Genomic DNA, 23,994 nt, shown 5'->3' with positions numbered 1-23,994 from the left:
CCTCTCTCTTCTACTCCTCTCTCTCCCTCTCTTTCTCCACTGTGGGATGGGAGTGCCCCCTTATGGTGGAGCTCTGCCTAGCCAGCCCAGAGCTGGGGAGCTGGGGATGTGGTTCTCCATCTCTACACCCACACTGGGTAACCCAGAGCACCCTAACCTACCCTGGACCTGCACGCAGGGGACATTCCTAACCCTCTACTCAGACCATGGAGTGTCATCTCCCCTCCTCCACTTCTCCTGTTCAACACCAGCCTAACGCTGGTGTCTGTATGTTCAGATGTTACGAGGGTCTATGGTGGAGCCACATACTCACAGAACGCAAAATGGTCCCCAACAACTACTGAATCAAAGGCAAATATGAAAATAGGTATTTGTTGTCATATAAAATAAAATAAATAAAATGGCTACAGTGCAGTCGTCATTTGACTACCATGCATCTGAGTCCAGGTAGTGGATATGCACTGAAGCAGTGAGGAGAAAACACTGGAAGTGAAATCAGGTGAGATGTTGTTTTGATAGTGAAATGTGGTCTTTGGAAAAATAATTCCACCTCTTCTGAGAAGATCAGAGACGCACAGTACCATAGTAAGCAGGCATTACCCATAGTAACCGTAGGTAAAGTACGGTTTAGTGTTCAGTTAGTAGAGCAGCACTATAACTGATGGAACCATAATGCAAAGCTGGGAGGAAGAGGATGGCTTTGGTTTATTTGAGCTTCCTGTAACAATGACGCCACTTCTTTGTAGTAGCTGACTGCAGCGTGACCCCTACAGGCTCACAGGGAGGCCAGGGGGGAGGGGCGGTGTCTGCACTAATGTGTTAATGTGTCAACACACGTGGAGTACGGTTACCATGGCAGCTCCAGAGATGCAGCAAGCTTCCCCCCCACCCCCCTCGCCCATCCCATCCCATCCCCTCCCCTCACCTCTCTGGAGAGGATGACAGAGCATATGTGCAGGCGTTCGTGTTCCTATGCCCCATCTACTGTCTCTGTGTGTGTATTATCCCCAAAGCCTGTTTGTCTGTGTGTTTCTGTGTGTACTGAGGTCTGAGAACAGAACCTAGTAGGCAGCGAGTGGATGAGCTAGTGTGAGCAAGCAAGCCAGAGGGAAATGGAGAGAGGGGGGCGTCATTGAGAGTGGGTGACTGTGAGCTGAACTCTTCCAGGACCACCAGCCCACTAGTCCCCAGATCATGTTTCACTGCTGGCCCTGACCCGGTCACAGCCTAGCCTCCAGATAGCAGCTAGGTTACTGACTGACTGGTGATGTCACAGCACACTCACACGAACCACTTTCTCTTTCCCCTACTTTCTGCTTCTCATGGGCTGTGTCTAAAATATACTACTTTTGAACTGGGCCCCATAAAGCTCTGGTCAAAAGTAGTGCACTAAATAAGGAATAACGTGCCATTTTGGACTGTAGTGTAGACTAATGTTCTGGAGTTTAGCCTGATTGATTCACTGAAGTAATCTGCAAATGGAATACATTAGGAGCTGTATGGCTATGCTAGTGGCTGCTTTAGAAACACATGGACACTTACTATAAGACTATGAAAACTGGTTCAAATGAGTCTTCTAAGACTGGACCTTAGGAATTAATTATTTTATATATATTTAAAAAAAAATTGTCTCTAGAATTTTAGTTTTTTTTTTACAAGTGCTTTTCTATTTTAGTCTGGCTGTTTTCTTGTTTTAAAAGATGGAATCAAGCTCTATGGAAGTTCCCATGTTAGCTGGAAACACAAAATGGCTGCCACCGAGCAGAGGGAGAGATGGTGCTGTAGAGGAGCTGCAGCACTGGCTTCCACTCTCTCTCTCACCCACGTTGCGCTAGCTTAGCCTTAGTACGTAACATATGTGGATTGTTGTCAGGGCTCGGATAGGGGTCTGTTTTCTATTTTTGGGTCATTTCTATTCAATAGTCTTTTCCTCCAGCCTGTCTGTACTGCACCATCCTCTCTCTACTCTCCCTCATTCTCCATCCCTCTCTCTGTCGCTCTATCTTTCTCTGATGAGTAGCCATCTGGTGAATGGCAGCAGTAGGTAGTGCTGCCACCCCCTTGTTAAGCTCTCTCTCTCTCTCTCTCTCTCTCTCTCTCTCTCTCTGTGTCCAGGCAGCCAGCAGATCTGTGCAGTCAGCACAACTGAACAGAGCAGAGCCTGGCTCTCGCTCGCTCTCGCTGCTGCTGCTAATATCGAGTTGGGGAAAAAATCAATGACTGGCTGCATAGTAGGAGAAGTATAGCTAGGCAGAGGCTCTGTGTGTGTGTACACAGCGCTGGCTGTATCCAGGGATCACAGCTGACAGTTTTGGTTGGGGGAGATTATTGGGGAATTTTAAAGAGGTTGTGTGCGCGTGGTGCACAATAACTGGTTATTCAGTTGTTCTCTCGCTAAGCTCCACACTGGTAGGACCATACCTCTTGTCACATTCAGTGTCTCCCTTCCCATTTTCCCAGGTACTTTTCTTGGTGTAGCCTAATTTTCTCTGGTAAAATGCAAGACGTTAGGAAATGTAGCATTCTTTCTATGTTAAACATTAGACATATGAAGGCCATGCATTGTTTTTGTGAGAAAGACCTTGCTGTTTCATTGTAAGATCATTGACTTGTGTGGCTGCTAGCCAAATAGCGTTGCACTTCTGTTGTCACATGATGGAAATGAAGCTAATGTTTGCTGAATGTGTTGCACTAATGTATTTTCTGTGAAGGAAAACTATAGTTGCACATCCCTGATCCCTCTGAAGAAAATAAACACTGTTGACTTTCAATATAAAACCCAGGTGAAATGGTTTTAAATGCTGATTTCCAAACTCTAACGCGACCGCTGTTTCCTGGTCTTGCTAAGTTTCTCCATAGTCCTGATGCCTGTCTGTTTAGAGTGAGCTTCAAAGGTATTGGGACTGACACACTTTGTTTTTGTTTTGGGTCTGTACTCCAGAACTTTGGATTTGAAATGATACAATGACTATGTGGTTAACGTGCAGACTGTCAGCTTTAAATTTGAGGCATTTTCATCTATATCTGGTAAACTGTTTAGAAATTACAGCGCTTTTTGTACATAGCCACCCCCCCATTTTAGAGGACCAAAAAATTGGAACAAATTAATTTGTGTATTACAGTACTAAAAATATATTTTGTCCCATATTCATAGCATGCAATGACTATATCAAGCTTGTGACTCTACAAATGTGTTGGATACATTTGCTGTTTGTTTTAGTTTAGTTTTAGTTTTGGTGACATTTACTCCTGAGGTGCTGACCTGTTGCACCCTCGACATCCGCTGTGATTATTATTATTTGACCCTGCTGGTCATCTTTGAACATCTTGGCCATGTTCTGTTATAATCTCCACCCGGCACAGCCAGAAGAGGACTGGCCACCCCTCATAGCAAGGTTCCTCTCTAGGTTTCTTCCTAGGTTCTGGCCTTTCTGGGGAGTTTTTCCTAGCCACCGTGCTTCTGCACCTACATTGCTTGCTGCTTGGGGTTTTAGGCTGGGTTTCTGTACAAGCACTTTGAGATATCAGCTGATGTTAGAAGGGCTTTATAAATTAATTTGGTTTGGTTGTGTTTCAGATTATTTTGTGCCAATTCAAAATGAATGGTAAATAAAGTATTGTCTCATTTTGGAGTCACTTTTATTGTAAATAAGAATAGAATATGTTTCTGAGCACTTCTACATGACTGTGGATGCTACCATGATTACGGATACTCCTTGACTGAATGGTGTATAATGATGAGTGAGAAAGTTACAGACCCGTACATCATACCCACCAAAAAACTGCTAACCTCCTACTGTTTTTTTATATAATTTTATACCCCTTATATTACCAGGTAAGTTGACTGAGAACACATTGTCATTTACAGCAACGACCTGGGGAATAGTTACAGGGGAGAGGGGTGGATGAATGAGCCAATTGTAAACTGGGGATGATTAGGTGACCATGAAGGTATGAGGGCCAGATTGGGAATTTAGTCAGGACACCAGGGTTAACACCCCTACTCTTACGATAAGTGCCATAGGATCTTTAGTGACCACAGGGAGATTCAGGACACCCATTTAACGTCCCATCCGAAAGACGGCACCCTACACAGGGCAATGTCCCCAATCACTGCCTTGAGGCATTGGGATATTTGCTTTGACCAGAGGAAAGAGTGCCTCCTACTGGCCCCCCAACACCACTTCCAGCAGCATCTGGTCTCCCATCCAGGGACCGACCAGGACCAACCCTGCTTAGTTTCAGGAGCAATTGTATTGGTGAGAGGTTAGCATGATGTTTGTGTCTAACTTTCTCACTCATCATTATTCAAGATTCATTCAGGATTATCCATAATCATGGTAGCATCCACATTCATGTAGAAGTGTTTAGGAACATATTATTTTCTTATTTACAGTAAAAGTGACTCCAAAATCGCACAATGCATTATTTACCATTTAATTTCTATTGGTCATAAAATAGTCTGAAACACAACCAAAACAAACAGAAAATGCATCCAACAAGTTTGTAGTCACAGGCTATGTACAAAAAGTGCTATAATTTCCAAAGGGTGTACCTGATATGGATGAAATTACCCTCAAATTAAAGCTGACAGTCTGCACTTCAAACTCATAGTCATTGTATCATTTCAAATCCAAAGTGCTACAGTGCCACCCCAAAAATGGTCACTGTCCCAATACTTTTGGAGCTCACTGTATGTGACCTCTCAATGAGATGACTACAGAACACAGCGTTAGATGATTAACCCCTCACCTCTGACCTTTAACGTCTGCCTTGTGGGATGGGGATGTAGTTTCTCTTCCTCTCTGAGACGGAGTGGGGTCCTCAGGCAGGGAGATGGGCAGGGATGCTGGCAGGACTAGGGCTGGGCCCTGGGCAGAATGCTACAATGCCTGCTTTACCTGAGCTGCCTCTCTCTCTCTCGCCCTGCCTCCCGTCAACCCTGCTGTCAGATGACTGGTCTTGTGATGTGTGTTCTGTGACCAGAGTGGGGGAGGTCAACTAACACGGTTCAAATCCTGACATGGCTCTTTAACCAGGGATGCCTCCTCACTTTTTGGTCTAGCCCCCAATCTGAGCATTTTTCTTTTATTATCCACTTGCACCCCCCTGGGTTGCTTACAGAAAAGGGGACACATACATACACACACACACATTCTCGTAAAGTCCAAGGCAAGGCCACTATTATAGAGTGGAATTGCATACAGACACTCCCCACCTCTCCTGTGGGTTACACACACACACACACGCTCACGATGCCATGTTCTTGCGTGGGTCATGGCACTCACAGTTCTGTGCTGGCAGAGAGGCATAGAGCGAGAACGAGGGAGGCGAGGGTTGCTGAATCATCGTCCTCCTTCTGTCGGCCCCTCTCGGGTGCCTCCGTCAGGTCACGGCCCAAAAATAGCACCGGGCTCCGTTTCAACTTGAAAACCGCCGGCTTCGGGGCCGCAGCCAGCCTCTCTGCCTGCCTGCCACAGAGTGTGAGATTTTTGTGGGAATACTTGGCTACCTTCCAGTGAGGTTTTTTCTCTCTTTTTTCTCCACCACCACCTCCCTCCCTCCCTCCGTGACTGTCAGATGAACTAGCTAGCTGTTAGAGAGGAGCACATGGGATCCACGTGACTACAGACAGCGTGTGTAAACAACTGAACTTCCTGCTCGAACACAATGATCAGCCCACCTCATCTGACAATGTCATTGCCACAGCATAGCATTAGGGCCTTCGTCCCTGGAATCTGTTCATGTGGATCCCCTCTATAGACTTTGGACAGATGAGATGACTGTTGACTTTTGCTGCCCAATATGTTTGAACCGTACAACCCACAATATCCAAGTGAACATCACGCGTTCTGTTGCATAACCAAAACCATGTCTTCCAAATAAATAAATACTTTCTCGATTCATACTTCCTAGTGTTCTATATCATTCTATGGTACTTACTCTCCTCTCTCGCCTTCTCTTATTCCAGGACCTCTCTGGTTCTATAGATGACCTGCCGACGGGTACGGAGGGAGCTCTGAGTCCGGGCGTCAGCACGTCGGGGGTGTCCAGTAGCCAGGGGGAACAGAGTAACCCCGCCCAGTCACCCTTCTCACCCCACACCTCGCCCCACTTGCCTGGCATCCGCGGGCCCTCCCCCTCCCCCGTGGGCTCCCCTGCCAGCGTGACCCCCTCCCGCTCTGGACCCCTGTCACCTGCTGCCGTGCCAGGTGGGTAGAGAGAATAGAGCTACCACACGTTTATGATTGCATATACGAGTCACTGATGTTGGTTTCCAGAGAGAAGCAGTAATATCCTATCACATAGTACATGTCCAGCTTCCTGAAACCGGTGTAAAACACCACTTTGTTGTAAGATGGACGCATGATCTGTTTGTTATGATGCCCAGTGAGTCTGAATCTCTCTGGTGATAATCACACAGGTATCCAGATGCCTGCCCGGCCACCCAGCGCCCATTCAGACAGCATCCACTCATCCATGAACCAGTCAGCCATGGGCCAGGACAGGGGTGAGTAGGATAAGAGAGAGGTTGTGTTTGAGATCAAATACCCTGGCGCAGGCGACTGCAGCCTGCACCATCTACAAATCAACTTGCTCATTTATAGTTTGTTTGGACAGATTGACGTTCAACACCCGTCCCTCGATGGGCTTTTAGGAGACGAAAACGACTCTTCTATGGCTGCTGTGTGTGAATGAGAGTGTGTAACTAACTTTTCCTCTCCTCCATCTCACTCTCTCGCTTTTGTAGTGTACATGCGTAACCCCCAGATGCCTCCGTACGGGTCGCCGCAGCAACCTGGCTCCGCCTTATCCCCCCGCCAGTCGTCGGGAGGCCAGATGCATCCTGGGATGGGGCCCTACCCTCAGAACAACTCCATGGGGAACTACGGCCCTCAGGGCGGACAGTACGGACCACAAGGTGAGGCCCCGTACACACAGCTCGTACACAATGAAGTCATCAGGTTGGTTCTGTCCCGCTTAATGGGGTGGCAGATAGCCTAGTCGTTAAAGCGTTGGGCCAGTAACTGAAAGGTCGCTGGTTTGAATTCCCCGAGCCAGCTATGTGAAAAACCTGTCGGTGTCCTTGAGCAAGGCACTTAACCCTAATCTGCTCCAGGGGCGCCATACTACTATGGCTGACCCTGTAGGTTGGCCGTCGTTGTAAATAAGAATGTGTTCTTATCTGACCTGCCTAGTTCAATAAAAAATAAAATGATGACCGGCCTAAAGATTCCAGGTCTCTCTTGAAAAGGAGACTAACCTGGTTAAATAAATGTTTCGGAAGGTACGGTCACAACTATGTAGACCTCATACAAACAGATGGCAGCTACGCAAAGTCTTTTGCCGCTCCATGTAAGTAAAGCCACTGATGGAAGGCTACATGCTGAAGCACCTTGGATTTAATGGGATACACAGGGGGAAGAAGATAAAGGGCTTCATTGCCAAAATCCTGAAGTATCCCTTTAACGATGTCCGTTAAGAGCTGCTGAATGGTTTTTCTCCCAGCTTAGTGAAAGGAGTGGGAGAAGAAAAGGGGAAATGAGTGTCAACAGGGAACATATGAATCTCCTGTTCTAGGTCTTACTGAAGCGCGATAGTAGGAGCCACGTGCTCCCTTTCCTGCTTTAAAGTGCTATTGCTGTAACATACACACGGCTCGTCCTGATTGTAAAGCCATTGGTTGTCGAGATAGTAGGAGCACTGTACTCTCCTTTTTGTCCTCTTTTATAGCCTAGTATTGCTCTCTGGACCGTTGAAAAAGATCAGAACTTTCTAATCTTTCAAAAGATTTTTAAATTGTCATCCTACAACCATCACAGCGTTTCTGAGGTAGCTTAGATACAGAGAACCCTTTGAAGCTGTATTTTAAATGTAGAATAAAATGTAAAACGTGTTTTCTCTAGCTCTCTCCCTCAGAGGGCTTTTTTCACGGTTTTTGAAGTAGGGAGATAGATTAGTCATCGAATCAGACTCTCGCCCAGCGTCTACACCATGTTTCATCAGCCAGCCTGTCAGAACAGAGACCGACCATATCTGTGGAGTTAAATTTAGACGTGGACCACTGAAACTCCCAGGCAGGTTTCTATATGCCGGAGGCTAGAAAGTTTCTGAGGCAGACTAGGTCTAGGTTCACCACAGGCTGCATAAAACAGGCCTAAAGATACACCACAGGTATCGATATATCTGCTTGAATCCAAACCACCTCCTTTTTAAACTCAAATAGTAGGCCCAGTTGTTAAGTCCTTTTTCTTATTTAGGATTAGAATGCTTGCTGTGTTAGAGTAAGACCTGGGTTGTATTCAGTTAAAATAAGACGTTTGGAAATGGTGAAATAGGGAGGTACTACATGGACAAATGACGTATGCCCTCTAGAACCTGATGCATCTCTCTCTCCTCACCCTCCAGGCTACCCCAGACAGCCTGGCTACAGTGGCATGCCCAACGCCAACTACCCTGGAGGTCCAGGAGGCATGAACCCTATGCCAGGCCAGGCTGGTGGGGCGCCGTACGCAGGCATGCCCCCCGGCAGGATGGGTCCAGGTCAGATGGGTGCTCGCCCCTACGGCCCTGGGATGGGCCCCAATATGGGCCCTGGCATGCCCCCACAGGTGACCTCTGGGATGTGTCCCCCTCCAGGCATGAACAGGAAGGTCCCCGGGGGCCCTCCGGATGCAGCCTCCGCCATGCACCACGGTGGCCCCGGAGCCAACTCTATACATAACAGGTAGGTCGCCTGGTCTGCACTCAACGACACAATATTGATGCTTTAGGAGACAGCTTCGCGTGCCATTCAGTGTTACATGGTTCATCTCTTTGTTGGAAAGAAAACCCCATTGTTTGATTCTTCCCACTCCCAGCGGGTGAGAGGTCAGGTGTGAGCCAACCTGCTAAGATGTAGACCATTCAGTCTACCAGTCAGGCAGGGTAACACAGAACACAGGGACAGAGAGGAAAGAGAGGTGGCTTATGAAAACATTGATCCAGGCAGTGAGTCACACAGTTGTTCAGTCAGGAAGTCAGCTGAGGCTCAGAGCAGAGAAACAGCTCCAGAGACAGACAGACAGACAGGTGGAGAACCAGACGGGTATATCAGGAGGTAAGACAGGGCCCTGTTCAGTAGGGAGTAGAACGTTTTGAAACAGAGAGAAATACTATTTTTATTTTATATATATATATATTTGTTTATAAGAGTGTACCCTACTGAACACAACCCAGGTGTCCACTGAGGATGTTGAGCAGAGAGGGAAGGGGGAAAAAAGGGACGGAGATAACAAGGGATTTTAGGCAGATGTTGGCCTCTAAGAAAAGGGAGTGATGAGATACAGTATTCAGACATTTAGTTGGTTTTGTTTGTGAAAAATGATTCCTATCGTCAGATTTAAAACCTCTGATCTCCAAAACAGAATCTTGTCAGGAAATGGAATAAACGGACATATTTTCCTATTGACGAACATACAATTCAGAAACGTCAGAAGCTATTTTGAATACGTTTTCGTTATGAGGTTTCATCCGACAGGGCCGATATTCTTCCGTGTATGTTTTCAATATTGCCATGTTGTTGTATAACTGTGTCATGTATTGTAACCATTGTGAATGGTTTTATATTGCCCTCAGGCCTCCAGGCTACCCCCCCAACATGTCCCAGGGGATGATGGGATCAGGGTCTCCGTACGGCCCGGGGCCGGGGGCCATCAACAGCATGCAGGGCATGTTGAACCAGGGAGGACCCTATGGAGGAGGGCCCATGGGGGGGAACATGGCCAACAACACACCTGGTGAGTCTGGAGGACATATCCAATCTGTTGCGTCTCAACCTTTTATTATCACCAAACTCAAGTGGACAACATTTTTGCTTTTGGCATATCCTCTGACGTGATATTTGAAATTGTATAGAACTGTCAATGAACTGGATTGAAATGTTACTTAACTAATAAGTAACATTTGTTCTCCATCTGCCAGGCATTGTTCCTAGCCCTGAGTTTGGCATCGATGTCAAACTGAACCCAGCCCAGAAGATGAACAACAAGGTGGACGGCACGCCCAAACCTGAAACCAAGAAGGTAAAGAAGGTTTGTGGTCACTGACTTGTGGTACTGAATGATACAGTCAGAATGAAAGCGCTGCATGGTTGTGTTTGTGCATAGAAATAGAATCCCTAGAACGGCCAAAGCCCCTCTGACCATGGCAATTTGACTGGTAACGTCATGAGCACACTCAATATGGCTGACTTAGGATTCTACTTCTGTGGCTTAGTGAGTGGAAGTAAGTTGATGGATGTCAATGGTGAATATCAAGCCAAATCCTCATCTCTTCCTCCTCCCATCTCTCTCTTTCAGAAGTCAAACTCTTCGACGACGACCAATGAGAAGATAACCCGTCTGTATGAGCTGGGTCCAGAGCCGGAGAGGAGGACGTGGGTAGACCGGTACCTGGCGTTCACTGAGGAGAAGGCCACGGGCATGACCAACCTTCCCGCCGTGGGACGCAAACCTCTGGACCTCTTCAGACTTTACGTCTCGGTCAAAGAGATAGGAGGCCTCACACAGGTCAGTGGGATACCGGTTTTGCAGTACTTGGTGTATAGCGTGTTAGTGTGTCTTTATCTGTGTGTTTTAGTATACCGACGTGTCATCATTTGCCTGATAATCTTGTCTTATCGTCACTTAATGTTTCTACAGAAATGTAGAGTTATTCTATGAACACATAGTTACCTAGTCTGGACTGTCTGGGAGCTGTGGTGTTGTAAGCTCTCCTCGTTGCTTCCGCCCACCAGGTGAACAAGAATAAGAAGTGGAGGGAGTTGTCCACCAACCTGAACGTGGGCACGTCCAGCAGCGCCGCCAGCTCCCTGAAGAAGCAGTACATCCAGTGTCTGTACGCCTTCGAGTGCAAGATCGAACGTGGCGAGGACCCGCCCCCGGATCTCTTCATCGACGCCAAAAAGACCACCCAGCCCAAGATCCAGCCCCCCAGCCCAGGTCAGTGTTGTGTGTGTGTGTCTTTGTTTGTGTGTGTGCATCAGCCCTCTAGCCCATGTCAGTGCCAGACAGTCAAACTAAACCTTTACGTCCCCTCCCTCCCATACCGACTCTGTTCAGTTTGACTTATAGTCACATTGATTCAACTGGAATGAATGAAAGAATGTTTCATTTTTCCAGTCCCTTGAGGTTGGTGTGGTTACTGTGCTATTAATCACATGGATCTCTCGTTTCCCTCCTCGCCCCATATAACTGGGCCATGAACTAGCATATTTTACTGTATCCTATTCATTTGAAAGTTAAAAGGCAATCTTCCAACTCCATTTGTCATCTCTGTATGAGCTGCCGCCTTCTATAAACCACCGCTGTTTGGCTGGTAAGTGATAGCGTTGCTAAGGTAGTAAGTCACGGGTGTGTTTGTGGTGTCCTCCGACAGTTTCATGAGCATATCTGGGGGAATACTTCCTGGCATTTACCAAAGTGTGTGTAAAGACAGGGGGGGGGTCGATGTGTCCTTTAGCCTGGTATGTGTTGGTCTGTTTGGTATGTGTCCTGTCCTGGATGTCAACGTCCTTCTGCCGCCTCAGGACACAAACACTCATTCAGTTTATTCTAAACATATTGGTATGCTGAGGCAGTCCTGTGGTCGTCTACGAGAGGCGCAGACCGTGTGTGTTTGTCCTGTGGTTCCTCATCGTCTAATGCTGGAGGTTAAAGGAGCTGTCCTCAGTCATCTGCCCTACGCTGCTTCTCTCCTCAGGGGGGTGTTGTGTTCTGTCGATGTTCTCACCCTAAATGCTATTTGTTTTGGAGAGGCTGGTCTCTGGTATCCCCCAGCCTGCCTGGCAGACACACCATGATGACATGATGCCAGAACCAGCCACGTGCTCCTCAGCAGTCTGCTCTGCTGGTCTGGCCTAGCCAAGCCAAGGATAGTCAGTTGTATCTGGGGGTAGGGAGTCAGTGCTGGGGGGTGGGGAGTCAGGGAGTTGGGGGGCAGAAAGGGACGAGGATGAAGGGGGATTGTCTGTTGATACCTCCATTACTAGCTGCTGCTGCTAATACTACTACAGTGCATGGTGTCTGGTTCCTGGCCCACGGCTTCAGACACCCTCTCCCTCCCTCCCTGGAGCTTTGTGCTGAGCCAGAAAATGATGAATGGGAAGAGGGGTGTGTGTGTGTGTAAAGTGACACACTTTTTTTTTTTTTTGCTCCCTCCCTTGACTGCTCTTTTTTTCCCTCCCTGAGATTCTGCCCCCCTCCTCCTTCTCTCCAGCTGTAGTGGAGGGAAATCCCTGCCCCAGGGGAGGGAGGGAGAGGGGCAGGGATTTCCCTCCAGCTGACTGATGTGAGCAGTGCTGTATGTGACAAGTGAGAAAATGTGAATAACTGTGACCTGCCAATGACCTCCTGTGTGTGTGTTTGTGTCAGTTAATGAATGGAACACATGACTCATCAGACAGGCGTGAGCTGGGCAAAGGACGAGAGCCACCCCATGCCATGCAACACAAACACACTGGGCCATGTGGTAATCTGACGAGAGCCACCCCCCCATGCCATGCAACACAAACACACTGGGCCATGTGGTAATCTGACGAGAGCCACCCCCCCATGCCATGCAACACAAACACACTGGGCCATGTGGTAATCTGACGAGAGCCAACCCCCCATGCCATGCAACACAAACACACTGGGCCATGTGGTAATCTGACGAGAGCCACCCCCCCATGCCATGCAACACAAACACACTGGGCCATGTGGTAATCTGACGAGAGCCACCCCCCCATGCCATGCAACACAAACACACTGGACCATGTGGTAATCTGACGAGAGCCAACCCCCCATGCCATGCAACACAAACACACTGGGCCATGTGGTAATCTGACGAGAGCCACCCCACCATGCCATGCAACACAAACACACTGGGCCATGTGGTAATCTGACGAGAGCCACCCCACCATGCCATGCAACACAAACACACTGGGCCATGTGGTAATCTGACGAGAGCCACCCCCCCATGCCATGCAACACAAACACATTGGGCCATGTGGTAATCTGACGAGAGCCATGCCATGCAACACAAACACACTGGGCCATGTGGTAATCTGATGAGAGCCATGCCATGCAACACAAACACACTGGGCCATGTGGTAATCTGATGAGAGCCACCCCATGCCATGCAACACAAACACACTGGGCCATGTGGTAATCTGACGAGAGCCATGCCATGCAACACAAACACACTGGGCCATGTGGTAATCTGACAGAGGCTGACTTTAGATCATTGTTTCCTGGTGACTTGGTGATTCCGGCAGCTAAAGCCAGCCTGACTCCTCTGTGCACTGTGTGTGCAGCATGGGATTTGAGAGAGGTTTAGCCTCAACACTGCTGAGGTGGTCTCTCTATCTCTCACTGTGAGCCTCTATTACCACTGAGGCTGTGTGGGATTTAGCCCCGTGACGTGTGCCTAAAATGTGCTTATTTCTACTGTGTGTTGCAGCTGGGTCTGGATCTCTGCAGGGCCCCCAGACGCCCCAGTCCACCAGTAGTTCCATGGCGGAGGGGGGGGACCTGAAGCCCCCCACCCCAGCCTCCACCCCTCACAGCCAGATACCCCCCATGCCAGGAGTCAGGTACCTATGATACTCTATTACTGTCTCAAAACAGCACTCTCTACCACACCTGACAACAATCTCCTACCCTTCCTTCTTCCACCGAAGAAGTGTTGGTAACAAAAACAGAAGAGATTTTTCCATTCAAGGGGAAGGAAACTCATTAACACAATTGAAAACTATTTAGCTTTTTTTATTGTGTGGGTAATTAACTCTCTCTCGCTTCCCTATAGGCTGCAGGACCCGTTTGCAGACGGGGGCGACCCGGCGTTTGCCAGACGGAACTCTATGACCCCTAACAGCTACCAGCCTGGGATGGGTGGTCCGGAGATGATGGGGCGCATGGGGCCCTATGAACCCAACAAGGACCCCTTTGGTGGCATGAGGAAAGGTGAGCAGTGGGTTAACTGGCTTTTAGACATTTTATTTCGAGGTCACAGGAAATCGTAGAAGAATACTGTACGAAGACTTGGAGTATATTGTCTATCATCCTGTGTGATCATGCGGGGCTCAGTTGGTTAAGACTGTGGCTTTGTGGGTTGTGGTGGGTTCTAACCACCTGCTAAGTGGCCTAGACAGACTTGTCCCATTCAATATTGAGACACTGTTTAGTGTTTAACCAGAACTCTTTGTGTCTCTGCAGCTGGAGAGCAGTTCATGACTCCAGCGTTGGGCCCTAACAGTGGTATGGAGGGGCAGTTCAACAGAGGCCCCCCAGGGCCCATGGGCCCCAACATGCAGATGGGTCAGAGACAACAGTACCCCTATGTACCTGGATATGACAGGAGACAGGAACCAGGGATGGGTCCTGACGGCAGTATGGGTCCTGGTGCTCCCCAGCCCAACCTGATGCCTTCAGGGGCCGATTCGGGGATGTACTCCCCCAGCCGACCCCCACCGGTGCAACGGTCAGTACCTCAAACTGGGCTAAGTCACATAATGGATCTTATACATGTTAAATAATTACTGTATTTTGTCAAGAAGGTGTGGATCTCGGTGTGAGTTTATGTTATCTATTCAAACGTTTACTTTCTCTTATTTTGTGTTGTTTTCTGTGTAGTTTATTTGAGTTAAGTTCTGCTGCATTTTCAATAGCCAAAGTGTTAGTTTGTTTACCTTGTTGTATGTTGTTTCAGGCATGATTCCTATGGTAATCAGTATCCTGGCCAAGGAGCGCCACCTGGTGGCCCCTACCCCAATCAGCAGCCAGGAATGTTTCCACAGCAACAACCGGTAAGAACATTTTGTCCACTGCTCTTTGTATACCCATATCTGCTTCAGAAGCCTTGTAAATGTGGAGTTAAAATGGACTTGCATTTATCAGTATAACTTCCGTGTAATGAATGTGGGATGAGATATATATTTAACTTGAAATGTATTGAATTCACAATCAATACCATTGCTTTGATATTGAGATGCTAACAATGTTACTGTCTTCAGAACTATAAGCGTTCTCCAGGCGACGGGGCCTACGGTCCCCCAGCGAAGCGTCATGAGGGGGATGGGATGTACAATGTCCCCTTCAGCGGTCAGCAGCAGCCAGGGCCCCAGCCCTCTGGAGCCCCCCAGGGCCAACAGGACATGTACAATCAGTACAACACAGGTTACCCCGGCTCCGACCGCCGACCACCTGGACCCCAGGGCCAGTTCCCCTTCCCCTTCGGCCGAGACCGGGGGCCCTCTAGCGGTGTCCCAAACTCCCAGTCCCCCATGCCTCCCCAAATGATGGGCAGCCCAATGCAGGCGGCCCCTGACGGCCCTCAGTGTCCCATGTGGCAGGGACGCAACGAGATGGGCTACCCCAACTACCCCAACCGCCAGGGGCCACCCCAGGGGTACCACGGCATGAACCGGTCTGAGGAGATGATGCCAGGGGCAGACCAGCGGATTAACCACGAGGGCCAGTGGCCGGGACACCCCAGCCAGAGACAACCCCCCTACGGGCCGGGGGGCTCGGGTCCCCCTATGTCCAGACCTCTGCAGTCCAACTATCAGAGCTCCCAGAACCACATATCCCAGGTGTCCAGTCCTGCCCCCATGCCCCGCCCCATGGAGAGCCGGACGTCACCCTCCAAGTCATCCTACATGCACTCAAGCATCAAGATGCAGAAGGCGGGGCCCCCCGTGCCTGCGTCCCACATAGGCCAGGCCCCTGTGCAGCCCCCTCTCATCAGGCGGGACATATCCTTCCCCCCAGGGTCGGTGGAGGCCTCCCAACCCATCCTCAAACCCAGAGGAAGACTCACCATGAAAGACATCGGTACGCAAACGCCATTTTCAGGAGATTAAATGTTAGCAGACCCTTTGCACAAAGTCACTTACATTGTTCAAAAACATTATACACTACCATTCAAAAGTTTGGGGTCACTTAGAAATGTCCTTGTTTTTGAAAGAAAAGCAATTTTTTGGTCCATTAAAATAACATCAAATTGATCAGAAATACAGTGTAGACATTGTTAATGTTGTAATTGACTACTGTAGCTGGAAACGGCTGATAAAAAAAAAAGAAGGCTATTTGATCATTAGAAAACCCTTTTCCAATGATGTTAGCACAGCTGAAAACTGTTGTTCTGATTAAACAAGCAATAAAACTGTCCTTCTTTAGACTAGTTGAGTATTTGGATCATCAGCATTTGTGGGTTTGATTACACAAAATTGCCAGAAACAAAGAACTTTCTTCTGAAACTCGTCAGTCTATTCTTGTTCTGAGAAATGAAGGCTTCCATGCAAGAAATTGCCAAGAAACTGAAGATATCGTACAACGCTGTGTACTTCACAGAACAGCGCAAACTCGCCTCTTCACTGTTGACGTTGAGACTGTTGTTTTGCAGGTACTATTTATTGAAGCTGCCAGTTGAGGACTTGTGAGGCGTCTGTTGCTCAAACTAGACACTCATGTACTTGTCCTCTTGCTCAGTTGTGCACTGGGGCCTCCCACTCCTCTTTATGTTCTAGTTAGAGACAGTTTATGCTGTTCTGTGAAGGGAGAAGTAGACAGCGTTGTATAAGATCTTCAGTTTCTCGCATGGAATAGCCTTAATTTCTCAGATCAAGAATAGACTGACGAGTTTCAGAAGAAAGTTCTTTGTTTCTGGCCATTTTGAGCCTGTAATCAAACTCACAAATGCTGATGCTCCAGATACTCAACTAGTCTAAAGAAGGACAGTTTTATTGCTTCTTTAATCAGAACAACAGTTTTCAGCTGTGCTAACATCATTGTAAAAGGGTTTTCTAATGATCAATTAGCTTTTTAATATGATAAACTTGGATTAGCTAACACAACGTGCCATTGGAACACAGGAGTGATAGTTGCTGATGGAGTGATAGTTGCGGATAATGGGCCCCTGTAGATATTCCATTAAAAATCAGCAGTTTCCAGCTACAATAGTCATTTACAACATTAACAATGTCTACACTGTATTTCTGATCAATTTTATATTATTTTAATGGACAAAAAAGGGGCTGTAATGCTAGTAAAGTGGTGCCATCCTCCTGTATCAGTCACTGATGTATTTTCTGCTGTGTTCTCTCAGGCACCCCAGAGGCCTGGAGAGTGATGATGTCACTGAAGTCAGGCTTACTAGCTGAGAGCACTTGGGCCTTGGACACCATTAATATTCTACTGTACGATGACAACAGCATTTCTACTTTCAACCTCTCCCAGGTGAGTTACAACAACAGGCCTTAGAATGAAACACCCATAATACTTTTATTATATTAATATTATACTTTAAAAATTTTACCAGATGATAGTGTTTTTCTCTAAGAAGCATTCTAATAAAACTTTCAAATGTCTATGTATTGTATGACATTATCCTCCATTCAGATTTTCTAGGTTGTCACATCTCTGAATAAAGAATTCATGCATGATTACTGCCTGTCCTCTCATATCCTGTCTCCTCTCAGCTGCCTGGGTTCCTGGAGCTGGTAGTGGAGTATTTCAGACGCTGCCTCATCGAGATCTTTGGCATCCTGAAGGAGTATGAGGTGGGAGACCCTGGCCAGAGGACGCTCATCGACCCGCATGCTGCCGACGAAGACTGCTCTGACGAAGAGCTACCTGAGCAGGAGGACATGGAGGAGGAGGAGGAGGAAGAAGAAGAGGACGAGGAGGAGGAGGAGGAGGAGAGGAAAAGCAACGCAGACACCACCACCTCGTCGCAGCAGGTCCAGGTGAAACAGGAGGGGGTGGGGAAAGAGGAGAAATCCACAACGGAGAAGTTGACAGCAGAGGAGGAAAGGGAAGGAGGAGAGTCTTCTTCCTCCTCCCCAGCCCCTCAGGACTCTAGCCTCCCCCAGGAGAAACCCAAACAGGCCAGTAAGTTCGACAAGCTGCCCATCAAGATGGTGCGTAAGAAAGACCCCTTCCCCGGTTGCCGTTCCAGTAAACTAGGCCGGCGGCAGAGCTTTGACAGCGGACTGATCCACTGGAGTATCGGCGGGGGGGACACCACGGAACACATCCAGACCCACTTCGAGAGCCGGTCCAACCTCCTCAAGCAGCGGAAACGGGTGCCGCCGTCAGTCACCGAGAGCAGGAAGAAGGTTTCCGTGACTGTGTCAGAACACCCTGAGAAGACCAAGCCTGGCAAGGAGCAGACCACCTCCCCTGCAGAGAAGACCACCAAGACCTCCGCCCCAACCACACCTGCCCCGGTCACCGCCACCATTGACGACGTCCTGTCGGCCCGGCCGGGCTCAGTGACGGAGGAGGCGGTGCGAGGAGCAGCCGAGGAGCAGAAGGAGAACGGGGGAAAGTTCCTGTTCTCCATCCGCCAGGCGCAGCAGAGCCGACGTAACATCACCATCCTGGAGGACGAGCCTCACAGCAAGGACGAGACCCCACTGAGCACGCTGTCGGACTGGCAGGATGCCCTGGCCCGCCGCTGCATCTGCGTCTCCAACATTGTTCGATCGCTCTCCTTCATCCCCGGCAACGACCTGGAGATGTCCAAACACCCAGGGCTGCTGCTGCTGCTGGGCCGTCTGGTCCTGCTCCACCACCGTCACCCAGAGAGGAAACAGGCCCCCGTCACCTACGAGAAGGAGGAGGACGAGGGTGTGAGCTGTGAGAGGGACGAATGGTGGTGGGACTGTCTGGAGGTCCTCAGGGAGAACTGCCTGGTCACTCTGGCTAACATCTCCGGCCAGCTGGACCTGTCCATCTACCCAGAGAGCATCTGTCTGCCCCTGCTGGATGGCCTGCTCCACTGGGCTGTTTGTCCCTCAGCCGAGGCTTTGGACCCCTTCCCCATGCTGGGGCCCCACGGGGCCCTATCCCCCCAGAGACTGGTGCTGGAGACCCTCAGCAAGTTGAGCATCCAGGACAACAACGTGGACCTTATCCTGGCCACACCGCCATTCAGCAGGCTGGAGAAGCTGTACGGGACGCTGGTGCGTCTGGTTGGGGAGAGGAAGGTGGCTGTCTGCAGGGAGATGTCTGTGGTCTTACTGGCCAACCTGGCCCAGGGAGACAGCATGGCGGCCAGGGCCATCGCCGTGCAGAAGGCCAGCGTAGGTAACCTCCTGGGCTTCCTGGAGGACAGTCTAGCAGCCACGCAGTACCAGCAGAGCCAGAGTTCCATGATGCACCTACAGGGGGCTCACTTTGAGCCCACCAGTGTGGACATGATGCGGCGTGCGGCCCGCGCCCTGCACGCCATGGCTAAGGTGGAGGAGAACCACTCAGAGTTCACCCTGTATGAGTCCCGCCTACTGGACATCTCTGTCTCACCACTCATGAACTCTCTGGTGTCCCATGTGATCTGTGACGTACTCTTTCTGATTGGCCAGTCATGACAGCCGTGGGGGTTTCAGCTTCGCTTTCTCATTCTGTTCCCCCACCCCGTTCTTCACCCCCCCCCTTATTTTTTGTGTGTGTCGAGTGGGAGAACTAAGAGCAAAACTGACTGTCCTAGTTTTAATTTATGCAAAATCACCTCGGATTCCACTGTCTGTCCTTTCTACTCCCCTGGTTCTCACTTAAAGGACAGATTTACTGAAGTAGCGGTGGAGTTAAACATTCTGGAACACAGAAACTGAGAAACTAACGTGGATATGTGATAAAACAGAGTGAAATGGGACCCTGGCTTGGGAGGGAGGGAGAGCGCTGCCCGGCGGGAAACAACTTTTTTAATGAAAAGATTTTTAAAAATCGACACAAAAAAATAAAACATAAAAACTGTAACCAAAGTTGCTGTCTCGTTTACAGTGAGTTTGGGGGATATATGTGCCCAGGTTCTCCTCCCTTGGAGTTGGTGGTGAGCAGGGCGGGCATGGACGGGGAAAACCTGTTTTTGGTTAGTGTACGGTGAAACAGACTCCTGGACTCTGGTTTGGTATACTGCTGTAACTTGGACGCTATCTATTCAGCCCTACACGACCCAGGTTATCAGCTGTTAACAGACAGACGGACATCTTCAACGGGGAGGCCTGTGCAGTAGATTGTAGGACTTTTCCCCCCCTGTACTGTACACCTTAAAAACAACTGTAAACATACTGTAATAATACTGTTTCACACTGAGATACGCTGGCTTGGCAGCAAACTGTAGTTTTTAAAAATGATTTTAGTTAAATGTTGAACTGAGAGAGATGACAAAAGGCTTTCCCCCCAAAGTATCGTGAACCTTACAACACCCCGACCTCTTCTTTGTCCCTCGATTGTATGACTTGACCCTTATAAAAGAAGTCACCTCTTTGGACTGCTCCTCTACTTTAGACGCAGTCCCGACTGCTGTGTATATATGATGTTGTACATTACACTTCTCTCTCTAACCCTTCTGTTGCTCTTCACCATTTTTAATCTTAGATTAATTAAAGGTTACACTCAAGTGAAATTCCCTGCATCAAGTTCGCCATGGAATTACCTTTGACCCCTCACCCCTGACCCACCCGCCTGTCTCTCGCTACAGGGACTCCGCTGCTGCAACTCCCTCGCAACGCCTCATCCCACTCCCACCCCCACACTGATCAAGTTTGTCTCCAGTACCACTGAGTCTAACATGACAGAAACCATGTCTGCTACACTTCCATTTCAGCTCCTACATCAAAGCAAAGCAAGACCCCTGATGAAGAAATAAACCGTTTGAATTTTGTTTGTTTTTCCAGTGATATGGATTCTGCATATTTGTATTTCAGACGATGTAGCTAAAGACTTGATGTAAATTCCTATTTTTTTTCTCCTTTTTTTGGCTTAATGAATATAATTTCTTCATTATGAAATCTTTATACTATATGTTCCACGTGTTACGAATAAATGTACATTAAATCTTCGTAAGACGTTTGATGGATTTATTTACTATGGGCTTTTGAATGTGTCTGTTATTGGTGGCCCTGCAGTCATACACCACAGGTGTATTCACTAGGATCCGAACGTGTTGAAGCAGGGCAGAAACTCTCGTTTTGTTACAAAGCGTTTTGCTACAGTGTGCCACACGTCTTTTGGATGTTAGAATCTCTGCTGTAGTCAAGTTGAGGCATATATTTTTACAATGCTACTGATCTCTACCATATGTATAGTTGATAATCTCCTAGAGGTTGCTGATAGTGTGTTATGAGATTGAGCATAGAACTGTACATACAGGAAGTGTGCTATCTAGCTTCAACTCATAAGACTTTTGTTAGCTACCTCAAATTGGATTCAGCCAGGTTATAGTACCGTAGAGGCCAGTACATTGCTTAAAAGTAGACTCAGTGAACTGACTTTTCCATGAGCAGCGCTGGTGATATTGAGCTGGTTTTTGAGTGGTAAATCAAAAGCAACTGACTTGACAAAAGTCGAGCACTGAAGTCGGGGGAGGTGCATCTGCAACAGCTGAAAATCGGACACTGATGTTATTTTCCAATAGCAAGGCTGTGCAACATGGCAGTGTTGACATTGTTTATAAAAGTTGTTCTTTATATTGTCGAAATGAACATGTCTCCACATATCACACTCACAAACTGAATATATGTGTGTACATTGTACAATTAATTGGTGAGAGCGCCTCAAGTATCGCATTAATTTATACATACTGTGCCGGGGAGAAGCATTTGCCCCCTTTCTGATTTTAGTCTTGATACTGAATGTTAAGATCTTCAACCAAAACATATTAGATAAAGTGAACCTGAGATTACAAATAACAACAAAAAATACTTATTTTAATTTAATTAAAGTTAAGAAATGCCAAATTTCCCTGTGTAAAAAAAAAAAAAAAAGTAATTCCCCCCCTTACACTCAACTGGTTGTGCCACTTTTAGCGGCAATGACTGCAACCAAATGCTTCCTGTAGTTGTTGATCAGTCTCACTGTGGAGGAATTTTGGCCCACTCTTGAGTGCAGAACTGCTCTAATTTAGCGACATTGTGGGTTTTCAAGCATGAACTGCTAATTTCAAGGCTTGCCACATCTCAATTGGGATTAGGTCTGGACTTGAACCATTTTCATGTACACTTGATTGTGTGTTTTGTATCATTGTCTTGCTGCATGATTCAGCTGCGCTTCAGCTTCAGCTCAGACGGATGGCCTGACATTCTCCGATACAGAGCAGAATGCATGGTTCCTTCTATTAAGGCAAGTTGTCCAGGTCTTGAGGCAGCAAAACATCCCCAAACCATCACACCATGCTTGACTGCTGTTTGGAGTGTTTATCTGACTGAAGAAAAACAAAAAATAGATATATCCCCCCCACGTCTAAACCAAAGTTGTGCCCCTGGTCAAAATAACTTTTTGCATGACATGGGTCCCATTATGCCTGGCGAAAACCAAACAGCATTCCACAGTTGGTTCCAGTTTGTCAGGTCTTTGGTCACATTTGCGTTGGTCAAACTAAACACCCTAATGATTGGTTGACAATAGAGCCTCCCACAATGCAGGATGAAGTTGGTGAAGAGCAACAACTGTATATGAATGGACAAAAAGCCATTGATCACATGACACCATTCCTATGTGAATACTCAACAGCATATTGAAGCCAAATGAAGTCGGTTAATATGGCGTCTCATGGAGACAACTTTTGTAGTTTGAACTACTCCAGGAAGTGACATTGCAGGCTTGCTCAGTGCTGCCCCCTCTCACAAAATAGGTTCCAATACTCTACTCAGCAAACTGGATGCAGTTTATCACAGTGCCATCCGTTTTGTTACTAAAGCAACTTATACGACCCACCACTGCGACCTGTATGCCCTAGTCGGCTGGCCCTCGCTACATGTTCGTCAGACCCACTGGCTCAAGGTCATCTACAAGTCTATGCTAGGTAAAGTGCCGCCTTATCTCAGTTCACTGGTCACGATGGCAACACCCACCCGTAGCACGCGCTCCAGCAGGTGTATCTCACTGATCATCCCTAAAGCCAAAACCTCGTTTGGCCGCCTTTCCTTCCAGTTCTCTGCTGCCTGCGACTGGAACGAATTGCAAAAATCTCTGAAGTTGGAGACTTTTATCTACCTCAACAACTTTAAACATCTGCTATCTGAGCAGCTAACCGATCGCTGCAGCTGTACATAGTCCATCGGTATATAGCCCACCCAATTTACCTACCTCACCCCCATACTGTTTTTATTGATTTACTTTTCTGCTCTTTTGCACACCAGTATCTCTACTTGCACACGATCATCTGATGATTTATCACTCCAGTGTTAATCTGCTAAATTGTAATTATTCGATTTATTGCCTACCTCCTCATGCCTTTTGCACACATTGTATATAGATTCTCTTTTTTTCTACCATGTTATTGACTTGTTTATTGTTTACTCCGTGTGTAACTCTGTGTTGTTGTCTGTTCACACTGCTATGCTTTATCTTGGCCAGGTCGCAGTTGCAAATGAGAACTTGTTCTCAACTAGCCTACCTGGTTAAATAAAGGTGAAATAAAAAAAATAAAAAAACTTTTTTACAAATGTAAGTTCAATGCAAACTGGGGTATTGCAGTCTGCCATTAGCAACTAAACTATCCTAATAACTTCTTCTGTGTGCGATTTAAAATGAACGGTTCAAGGACACATCTGGTGTATTAGAATACATTATTGCTACCATGATTGTCTTCAAATGTGTTATTTATTTTCACAAAGACTGACCATGAAGCATTTTTTGGGGCATTTTTCCATTCACTATCATGGGGGATCCTGTTTTCTGCTAACAATGCTTGCAGTACCGCGATTGGCCTTGAACTTCTGTGTCTTCAATGAGAGGGGGTAGTCACAAGATTCAACATTTCACCACAGAGTTTCTAAACTCAGAGGCGCAACATAGCAAGACTTCAGGGAACGCTTATGAAATAGACCAAACAGACCAGGCTGAGGTTTGTCGTTTGAGAAGTCAATGAGAGAAGTGAAAAATTCTTCCTTAGTTTTCATTTTCTCAATCTAAAGGCACAACCTAGATTTGAGGCAACGTCTTAAGTAGTTGAACATGTTATTACTCC

General features: G+C 47.6%; 1 protein-coding gene across 2 annotated transcripts in view; it reads left to right on the top strand.

Annotated features, from left to right (window-relative positions):
* The window catches only part of LOC129831063 (AT-rich interactive domain-containing protein 1A-like), a 53,865-nt gene extending 33,000 nt beyond the window's left edge, over positions 1–20,865 (top strand). The window contains exons 5-19 of one of the 2 annotated variants that reach the window (XM_055894080.1): positions 5,972–6,212; positions 6,425–6,511; positions 6,752–6,922; positions 8,410–8,728; positions 9,619–9,779; positions 9,964–10,064; positions 10,341–10,550; positions 10,778–10,982; positions 13,483–13,615; positions 13,828–13,985; positions 14,238–14,502; positions 14,731–14,827; positions 15,035–15,854; positions 17,128–17,258; positions 17,501–20,865. In XM_055894080.1, the coding sequence (XP_055750055.1) occupies positions 5,972–6,212; positions 6,425–6,511; positions 6,752–6,922; positions 8,410–8,728; positions 9,619–9,779; positions 9,964–10,064; positions 10,341–10,550; positions 10,778–10,982; positions 13,483–13,615; positions 13,828–13,985; positions 14,238–14,502; positions 14,731–14,827; positions 15,035–15,854; positions 17,128–17,258; positions 17,501–19,393 (4,992 nt within the window). In that variant the 3' untranslated portion in view covers positions 19,394–20,865. Of the gene's footprint in view, positions 1–5,971; positions 6,213–6,424; positions 6,512–6,751; positions 6,923–8,409; positions 8,729–9,618; positions 9,780–9,963; positions 10,074–10,340; positions 10,551–10,777; positions 10,983–13,482; positions 13,616–13,827; positions 13,986–14,237; positions 14,503–14,730; positions 14,828–15,034; positions 15,855–17,127; positions 17,259–17,500 lie in introns of both variants that reach the window. The other variant, XM_055894079.1, reaches the window with a different exon arrangement.
* Positions 20,866–23,994: the final 3,129 nt, after the last annotated feature.

Source organism: Salvelinus fontinalis, chromosome 32, assembly GCF_029448725.1.
Source record: "Salvelinus fontinalis isolate EN_2023a chromosome 32, ASM2944872v1, whole genome shotgun sequence".
Taxonomy (NCBI): domain Eukaryota; kingdom Metazoa; phylum Chordata; class Actinopteri; order Salmoniformes; family Salmonidae; genus Salvelinus; species Salvelinus fontinalis.
Note: the sequence above shows the minus strand (reverse complement) of the source record. Positions and strands in the feature narration are given on the sequence as shown.